Source organism: Puntigrus tetrazona, unplaced genomic scaffold, assembly GCF_018831695.1.
Source record: "Puntigrus tetrazona isolate hp1 unplaced genomic scaffold, ASM1883169v1 S000000528, whole genome shotgun sequence".
Lineage (NCBI taxonomy): Eukaryota > Metazoa > Chordata > Actinopteri > Cypriniformes > Cyprinidae > Puntigrus > Puntigrus tetrazona.
In genome coordinates, this window is record NW_025048164.1 from 222,501 (window position 1) to 232,500 (window position 10,000).

General features: G+C 42.1%; 2 protein-coding genes across 3 annotated transcripts in view; one reads left to right on the forward strand and one right to left on the reverse strand.

Moving 5' to 3' along the window:
• bub1bb (BUB1 mitotic checkpoint serine/threonine kinase Bb) overlaps positions 1-2,179 on the reverse strand; it is a 27,044-nt gene extending 24,865 nt beyond the window's left edge. Inside the window, exon 1 of the mRNA XM_043232353.1 lies at positions 1,707-2,179. Coding sequence (XP_043088288.1) covers positions 1,707-1,880 — 174 coding nt within the window. The 5' untranslated portion in view covers positions 1,881-2,179. The remainder of the gene's footprint in view (positions 1-1,706) is intronic.
• A 6,142-nt stretch (positions 2,180-8,321) lies between these two features.
• spint1a (serine peptidase inhibitor, Kunitz type 1 a) overlaps positions 8,322-10,000 on the forward strand; it is a 13,576-nt gene continuing 11,897 nt past the window's right edge. For both annotated transcript variants that reach the window (XM_043232354.1, XM_043232355.1), the window contains exons 1-2: positions 8,322-8,486; positions 9,923-10,000. The exon at positions 9,923-10,000 is cut by the window's right edge and continues 356 nt beyond it. In XM_043232354.1, the coding sequence (XP_043088289.1) occupies positions 9,957-10,000 (44 nt within the window). In that variant the 5' untranslated portion in view covers positions 8,322-8,486; positions 9,923-9,956. The remainder of the gene's footprint in view (positions 8,487-9,922) is intronic.

Here is a 10,000-nt window from a genome sequence, read left to right on the forward strand (position 1 = left end):
CTTTCGAAAAATGTTTCCATGGCTTATTTGCATCCTTGCATGTAGTCTGTGGACTAATCACCACAGCGGAGCGGTCTATTAGTGTGTTTTAGGTGGTTCTTGCCCGGAAGCGTGTGTTTTTTGCCGGATCACAGTAAACGTGAAAGCGTGCTCTTTAAATAGAGCTGCTTTATCATGTATTTAGGACACGACAGACGCCTCAAAGCCTGCTCCGTTTAAATCCCCTTGATAGAAATGCGTGTTTATCGGGAATCATTCAGCGCTGTACGGATACAGCAGAGCACACACACACACACACACACACACACACACTCGACTTTAATAGTAACAGGTCGGGGTCCGACATTAACCTCTACTTCTGGGTGAGCCGAGTATTTCAGACTCCTTCAAATCTCACTCTTTCAAGTCAGGTCTTTGTTTCAGCTGACTGCATGCCCGAATAAAAGCGCATGGCGAAGCTTTCATTTCCGACACCGAAGCTAGTTGCTCTACTTCTTGAGCTACAACAGCCGTCGTATGCAAGATATCCTATCGCAAAAGCCCACGCCGCGGTTCATCGTGTTATCAGGGAGAGTCAAGGTGGTAGAGAGGGACTGCAGATACGGCTCGAACGCTCCACAGCTGTTGCATTAAAACTACAAAAAATACAATAAAAAAACTACTGAAATAAGGCATGCAATTTCCAGCTGGATGAATATGAAATCAGTCAGCGTTACGCCACAGACCTGGACGCTTTCGTTAGTTACTATGTGAAGAAGGACAGCACTAAAAACAAAAGCCCTTGCTGTTGATGAGCGTGAACGCGACAGGCTCTTTTTCGTGTCGTGCACTGCATAGGTGCCCGTTTTGTGGCGTATTTTAAAGGCACGTTTGTGAGATGGGGTTGTAACCTCACGGAGAGGAAAGACAACCTGATCTGTTCCAATATCATGGCCTTCTCTCTTCTGATGTCACTGTATCCTCGGCGCATTCGAGTAAATGTGGTGTGTGATGCATCCCATCATGCCCAAGCGGCCGGGCCGCTGTTGCCATGGCAGCGCGGGATGCGGCGGACGCGGGCTCTGACGTAACGCGCCCTCTCCAGATGTCCGTGACTCGTCGTCATCGGCAAATCATGACGTCATGATCTATGCGCGCTTTAACGCTGTTTTCAGTCAGACGATATAGCCGTAAGTCTGAATGTAGAAAGCAGGAGCATGCGCTTTAAATAAGAGACTATCGTTAATCTACTGATTGATTGATCCACAGGCCGCCTTCATCAATAAAGGAGATGTATTTAGACGTTAATGACATATATTCAGATCTGCATTGTTATGAATGCATTACTGTAGACCCTTGCTCGTTTTTTGCAGTCTTTAGTGCTTGTGGAACCGTTCAGCACCGCTCATATAGACTCTAGAAAAACTCATTCCTCATTCGCAGGTCGATTCAGATTAAAGTTTGTAAAAACAGGCGACAGATAGCAACAGTAACACTGTTAAGATCTTAACGTACGATTATCATAATGTTCCCACTCGGTCTCGCGCTGCAAACAATACGTGACCGCGTTTAGCGCGCAGCGTGGTAAAACGATGCATTTCTGCACCTGATCTCTCCTCGAAGCTCATCCGTGTATTCATTTGACAGCTATAGAGAGTCGCTGAAGCCTCGTGAGGAGCTCTGGGAGATGCATTCATTTTTCTGCATTATTTACTGGGGTCTCTTACCTCGCAGTCGTACAGCAGGTGCAGCTGCCCGTCGATCCACTCCTCGATGTCCAGCCTCCTCTGGAGGTCTTTGCGGTTGTATTTGACCGTCAGTTTGCCCAGTTTGCGTTGGGCAGGCTCCTCCTCTTTGGTCTGAAACATCACTCTGGACTGGGTGCCCGGCTCCGACGCCATGCCTGCCGCAACCTCACGCCGACGGGGAGAAGACCAAGAGACAGCAGCCCTCTCTCCTTTCTCTGTCTGTCTGTCTGTCTGTCTCACGGATTCGAACACACTCCTTGGGTCGCGGTCCCGCTGTCGTTTGCTCCTCGGTGTGTGTCTCTATGCTGCAGTGTGTTTCTGACTCATGATCGTGGTGTTTCTGCCCGACAGCCTCCTTCAGCGCCCGTCTTCTGTCTGCGCTCCACTAACACTGACTCCCTCCCTCCCTCCCTCACTAGGTCTCTCTCTCGCGCTCGCTCACTCGCTGTCTGCCATCTTCGTGTGTGTGTTAAGGAGGAACATAGTTCAGCTGATAACATGCAGTGAGATTGGGGTCAGAGACCAGAACGCTTGTTTTGAAACGCAATCCATATACGGAATTAAAAATCGCGTTTATAGTTTTTGAATTAATAAAATGCAGTTGATTTATTATTGCAGTTGTATTGTAAAAATTGCCGTAATTATATATTGTGATAATAACAATTATAATTAACATCAAATAAAGAAGCTATTTTGATTAAAAAAAATACTAATTGTGTGCTGTTAATACATTTGTAGAGAAAATATGGTGTTTGCTAGTGCAAAACTGTGGTCAGGGTGTTGCTATGCGGCTGCTGGGGTGTTCTTGATCTGAATGGTTGCCAGGGTGTTGCTATGCGGTTGCTAGGGTTTTCTGGGTGGTTGCTAGGGATTGGTATACAGTTGTTCAAGATATGTATGTTAGTGTGCCCTGGGTGGTTGCTAGACGTTGCCAGACTGTTGCTAGAGTGTTTTGTGTAGTGCCTAGGAAGTTACTAAGCTGTTGCTAGGATGTTTTTGGTCTGTATGGTTGCCGGGGTGTTGCTATGTGTGAACTTGGATGTCATGGGTGCTTTCTAGGGCACTGGTATAAGGTTGCTAAGAGATTCTAAATGACAGAGTGTTAGTGTGCTCTGTGGTTTCTAGGGTGCTCCAGGTGGTTCCTGGGGGTTACTAAGCTGTTGCCAGGGGATGTTCTTGATCTGAATGGTTGCCAGGTTGTTGCTATGCGACTGCTGGGGTTTTCTGGGTGGTTGCTAGGGATTGGTATACGGTTGTTCAAGACATGTATGTTAGTGTGCCCTGGGTGGTTGCTAGACGTTGCCAGACTGTTGCTAGAGTGTTTTGTGTAGTTCCTAGGAAGTTACTAAGCTGTTGCTAGGATGGTTTTGATCTGTATGGTTGCAGGGGTGTTGCTATGTGTGAACTTGGATGTCATGGGTGCTTTCTAGGGCACTGGTATAAGGTTGCTAAGAGATTCTAAATGACTAAGTGTTAGTGTGCCTGTGGTTTCTAGGGTGCTCCAGGTGGTTCCTGGGGGTTACTAAGTTGTTGCCAGGGGATGTTCTTGATCTGAATGGTTGCCAGGGTGTTGCTATACGGTTGCTAGGGTTTTCTGGGTGGTTGCTAGGGATTGGTATACGGTTGTTCAAGATATGTGTGTTAGTGTGTCCTGGTGGTTGCTAGACGTGGCCAGACTGTTGATAGGGTATTCTGGAAGGTTCTTAGGGGGTTGTTAAGCTGTTGCTAGAGTGTTCTATGTAGTGCCTAGGAAGTTACTAAGCGGTTGCTAGGATGTTTTTGATCTGTATGGTTGCCGGGGTGTTGCTATGTATAAACTTGAATGTCCTGGGTGCTTTTAAGGGCTCTGGTATAAGGTTGTAAAGAGATTCTAGTTAGATTGTTTGTGTGCTCTGTGGTTTCTAGGGTGCTCCAGGTGGTTCCTGGGGGTTACTAAGCTGTTGCTGGGGTGTTCTTGATCTGAATGGTTGCCAGGGTGTTGCTATCCATTTTCTGTGGTATTTGATATTTTGATGGTATAGGTGCTATGGCATTAGTATGAGGTTGTTAAGATGTGTTGCTATGTGGGTGTTGCTAAGCTGTTGCTTGTGGTGATCTGGGTGGTTGCTAGGCTATTGCTAGGGTATTCTGAATGGTTGCTATGTGGTTGTTACAGTTTGCTAAGATATTGTGTGTCTATTACTGTGTTGTTTCCAGGGTGTTCTGGGTGCTTAGAGCTGTTGAGTGGTTGCAAGGTGTGGCCTTACCATTGCTAGGGTGTTTTGGATGATTGACAGGAGGTTGCTAAGCTGTTGCTAGGGTGTTCAAGGTGTTGCTATTTGGTTGTTGCAGGTTGTTAGGGAATAGTGTGTGGTTGCTAGGGCATTGGTTTATAGTTGCTAAGATGTATGTTCTAAATGGCTGATATTGACATCTAGGTGCTTTAAGGGTGGCTAATTTGTTCTGGGTGATTGTTAGGTGGTTGCTTATTGTCTCAAGTGAAAAGAGTCTCTGTGATATTCACATAACTACATACTAGAAGCGTGGATTTTGGAGCACACCTTGTTTGCTCAGACACTTTGCCCCATTATCAGAGGTAATGGTGCTTTCATTACGAGTTATATCCTGTGCCAGGAGGAAATGGAGAGTAATGGATGTGACTTTGCCCCGTTTCGATTAAATGGGGATCAGCAAAGAGCCATATATGTCAAAATAATCCTCTCTTAGCGGCTGATATGTCAGTTGTCACTTAGAGCTGCAGGCCAGATCATAAAGTTTCCATTTACCGCTGCTGAGCTCATTTTCTCGTAAAGCCGATGGTGCACAGAGAGAAACACTTGTTGTCAATTGTACTCAATATATACTCCGTTACTTATTGCAAACTGCATGACAAAAATTGTAGTTAGTACCGTAATCCATTATTTGACACATTTTAGGTAATATAATTGGTCTACTTATCAAATTGATTTAAAATGAATAATCTTGTGCCGTATCGAGTTTTAAAAATGTAATATAATCTATTAATAGTCCAGTATATTTGAAATCTGATGACGTTATCCAGATGTAATCGGTTTCTACCCATCACTGTCAGCAGATAACCTTTGAGCTACAGATGTCAGAAAACAGGCAAAAAGAATGCAATAATGTACTTGAATGTGTTTATTTTCCTTTGGGGTCCATTTAAACTCATCAATAAGCTCATGTAAGGCTTCTTCTTATCTAGTGTCTGTATCAGGCTCGAGTGTGACAGAAGAGCGGCGGCCTGTGTACCAGCAAAGATTATCTATATATGTTCACGGTCAGAAACCCTCCAAACACGCATTAGGAATCAACCGTGTCTTTTATAGCTGCCATTATCAGGAGTGTGAGTGATAAGGCCTGAAACTAAATGGGCGCACCTTGATAAATGATGGATGAGGAGACGCAGCAATGCAACAGACTGGAATGCTTTGGACGGAACAAAACATGATATGCGAGAAACATGTTTATGGTGCCCGCGGTGCATCAAACATTGCTTCAAGCTGTCCAAACAGAATTCTGTGGTGTATTCCCATGTCAAAGTGTACAGTAGGCTGGACAAAAGGTGCGCATCGGCTATTACAAAGATCCAATTTCGATAAAAACAATGGCTGTCTCTTTTCCCTTTTGTTTTGTCAGGGCATATCAGTCAAGTGCAGCTCTGCTGCTTCTCCTGCCGATGTGCCGTCTGTTACAAACCCTAAATTATTGAGCAACATGGCAGCTCATCTTTCACAGCCAACAAATTCATTCATCTGAGCCAAGACTCAAAAATAGGGCTAGCCGATGATACAGGGCATGCATTCCCTAGAAACGCCTTGTGTTTTAAGAAAAATAAAGGAATCTGTCAAGAAAATGTGGTGTTTGTTCGTGAAAAGCTCACAAACACACTAGGGTGTTGTGAATGGTTACCAGGGTGTTGCTATACAGCTGCATACAGCATGTGTTCTGTGGCTTAATAGAATGTTGCTAGGCTTTCGCATATGGTTTCCATGACATTGGTAGGGTGTTGCTATGCAGTTGCATATAAGTTCTGCCGGTTAGTGTGTCGCCATGGGGTTGGTAGGGTGTTGTGAATGGTTGCCACGGTGTTGCTATGGTATTGTGGCTGGTTGTCAGGGCGCTGCTACGCAGCTGCATACAGTTTGTATTCTGCAAGTTAATAGTGTGTTGCTATACGGTCGCTAGGATGTTGTAGGTGGTGTTCGGGGTGGTTCTATGCAGTTACATACACTATGTGTGCTGCAGGTTAAAAGTGTTGCCCTGCAGTCACTAGGGTGTTGTGAATGGTTGCCACGGCGTTGCTATGGAGATGCTATGGTATTGTGGCTGGTTGTCAGGGCGTTGCTACGCAGCTGCATACAGTATGTATTCTGCAAGTTAACAGTGTGTTGCTACACAGTCACTAGGATGTTGTAGGAGGTGTTTGGGGTTCTATGCAGTGACATACACTATGTGTGCTGCAGGTTAAAAGGTGTTGTGGACGATTGTCAAGGCGTTGCTATGTCATTACATATGCGTTTTGCAGGTTAATAATGCGTTGCCATGGAGTTGCTAGGACGTTGTGGATGGTTGCCAGGGTGTCGCTAATCAGTTGCATATGTTTTTCGTGGGGGTTAATCGTGTGTTACTATGCAATTGCTAGGGTCTTGTGGATGGTTGCCAGGGTGTTGTTATGCAGTTGCATGCGCATTATAAGTGGTTAATAGTGTGTTGCTAGGGTGTTCTGGATGGTTACTTACTGACTCAAATAAATGAGTCTCTTTAATATTGCACATAATTTAGATTTGCCTCAAGTCCCTCCTTGATGTTCTCAGAAGAGCCAGTCTTTGTCAGTGATGTAAATGCACGATCAGCCTCACCACAGCGAGTTTTAGTGCTTACATAAGGACGTTCACTGAGACTGAGGCTGATCTGCCGCGTGTGAATATGAATGTATCTGTTTGTCTCTTCATGACGTCGCTCCAGAATGAGTCAGCGAGTGTTGGCTGTGTTATCAGAGCTTAACATTGTTGTCTTTAACACTCCCAGACTGCTGATGGTGGTGGTATTCTAGATAGTCACCGCCATCTAGTGTCTGTAGCGAAGAGCTGTAGCTGTAGTCTTAAGTAGGGTTTATGCATCTGGCACACACACACACACTGCAAAATTATGTAGTGCGTTGCAAACTACACCGAAACACTGTTTCAGTGACAGAAAGAAAATGCCATCGTAAACGTCTCGCTTCCTACATCAAATGCACCTCAAACCTCAGATAGCGGTGCAGTTCAACGGTAGTACCGCATGCATGCCAAGAAATTGAAACCGTTTGCACCATCATACACTAGAGCTTGGCATGAAATCGATACAGTCAAAGATTTGACTCATAATGCACATAAAACTATGGTCGGCAAGTAAGTTGGTCATTGGGCCAAAAAAAAATGTCCCCACTGCATGGAGGTCAGAACATAGTCAAAGGATAATTTAAGCATGCTTTTCATGCTTTTCAGATGGCGCACGATATATTACTGGAAAATTAATCAAATGGCTTTGAAAGTAGATTTTTTTAGAAAGGAAACCAGCATTGAGGTTTAAAAAAAAAACAGGTTGCCTAAAAAGAACTGGTCATGTATGAATGATGCTTTGAAAAAAACTGCAAAAGTAACAGACACCCACAGCAACCACAGACCGGTCGGATGAGACGTCTGCTGCATGCAAATGTCATTTTTGTTGATGATGACTGGCCTTTTTGTCTAGCCTGTGCATCACACTGAGCGTTTTATATGTCTGTCTTCGAAAAGTCAGTAATGTAGTGCATGCAGTGCTGGGGGTAACAAGTGACACGAGCTACGCAACTAGATGACTTTTCTGAAGTAACTTACTTATTCAAAAACGTTTTGTTTTCCATCTATTAACTGACAGCTCTCCTGTCCTCATGCCAGGACAGATAAGAATGAACGTAGAAGCAACTTAACTTCAATCAATCAATCAATCAATCAATCAATCACCTTTATTTATATAGCGCTTTTAACAATACATAATGTTTCAAAGTACTAAATAGTATCGAATAGAATGCAGAGAAGTCACTGAATGGAGAAATGAAGTGTCCCCAATCACATTAAAGTAACCAGCATCAATGCATAAGCTAACTTTCCCCAACACCATTTTCACGCACGTTTTATCTCTGCAGCAATGGGTTTGTAAGCTTCTTTGCATTAGAAACGACACGATTTGAAATCATATATCCATCTGCAGTGATTGGAATATTATATAGTATGTGGCGTGTTTCATTTCAACTGAAAGCAGTTAACCAATGCATCCTGAGCAGTTTGGGCTTTTAAACGTGATTTTTGGGCTTTTGATGAAACTGGACTTGTGCTTTCGGAGGTTTGGTGAGTCACGCGTCTGATGAAGGAAGCGAAACGTCTTTGAGAACGAAACACATTTACAAACGCAGACAATATCATGTAAAAAAAAGAAGAAGCGCAAAACAAAACACACTTCAGTCATCACGTGTCTGCGGTAAGTCTGAAAGCGAGCAGCAACGAAAAAGAGCATAAGATAATGAACAAACGTGAATGATGCGTGCGCGAGGGGGCGGGGTCTGGCGCGTGACGTCGGCACTTCCTGCTCGCGCAGGTGTCTCGGTATCGGACACACCTGAAGCTCCGGATCCGACCGCCGCGGTTTTACTCGGAATCGACGCGTTTCCATCGAAACTCGGCTCGAAACGACGACTGAAGCACGACAGGGTCTCGGAGGAGACGGACGCCCGCTGGAGAGGTGAGGAGGTCAAAGAGCTCTGCTTCACGTTTTTTTAGACAAAAAAAAAGCAAAAAAAAAAAGTGCGCCGCGCTCTTCTCCGAGGGCCTGCGCTGTTTATGTTGGAGTTGAGCAGAAACTGGAAAGCTTTCGGTTTGGAGAGCGTTTGAACGACGGGTTAAGTTTGATCTTCTTTAGTTTTTTCGCGGAGATCTGACTTTTTCTCGGTCGAGTCGTTCTCCGTGAAGTGGATTAAACTCGCTGTGAGGTGAACGTCGTGTTATAGACGACGATGCTTTATTAAACTGTAATATACTGTAATATTGAGCTTTATTTAGTCATATAAGTCAGACAGTCGGACCTGCATTCACCATATGTTTGTAAAAATAAACAAAAGTAGTCTTCCAGAGGAGAAACTGTTATAAATATTTACAAGTTTTAATGTTTTGTCTTAAATCGTTATAGATTTGGTAATGCTACAATATATTCTAAAATTAAAATAAAATATATTTATATTTTTACTATAAAATTAAAAGGATTTGCTCGTTGTTTCAGTTATATGTAATGAAGATATTTATTGTAAATGCTGTTTATGTATTTATTTCAAATCTCTTTTTATTTTTACCATTTAAAAACGTTGACTTTTTTATTTTTTTGACTACAAAAATGTTCAAAATATTTTTAATGACTGAGTTTTAATGTTTTCACTTTTCAGGTGAGTCTTAAATCTTTACTTTAGATTTATATCTTTAGATAAATACTTTTGCATTCTTTATAAATGTATTTTAAAGTGTATATTTATATATATATATATATATATATATATATATATATATATATATATATATATATATATATATATATATATATATATGTATATATATTTTTTAAATGTGTGTATATATATATATATATATATATATATATATATATATATATATATAATTTATGTACATATATTTTTAAAAATGTGTATATATATATTTATATTTATTTATATATATATATATATATATATATATATATATATATTTATAAATGTAAAAAAGTATTTTTGTTCGTTTATTATTATTATTATTATTATTATTATTATTATTATTATTATCATTATTTATTAGAATTTATTTAAAAAAATTTAAAACCTGCTTTCTTTTCAGGCTCATTTTGAATCATTCACAAAGGCATTTAACCTGAGGTTTTGTTCGTTCGTTTTTAACATTTGTATTCATCGAATTTATTCGCTCCGCCGGCTATATTAACATTACTCCACGCGCAGTTGGTAGAACGATTAATATCCGTGTTATTATACACATATTTCGCCGTTGCGCCGTTTCAAAGCATCCTCTTTCTTCTCGGGTTTCTTCTGAATCATTTACAGCGGGCTTCGGAGAACGACTCTTTGAATCGCAAGCTATATATCAGTTTGTTTGCGATCGTTTAAAGTCTTGTCTTTTCAGATTGGTCTTGAATCGTTTGTCGTCGGTTCGGAGGATGTCTCCGGCTCGGTTCTTCTGGTCGGCGGTGGTCCTGCTCGT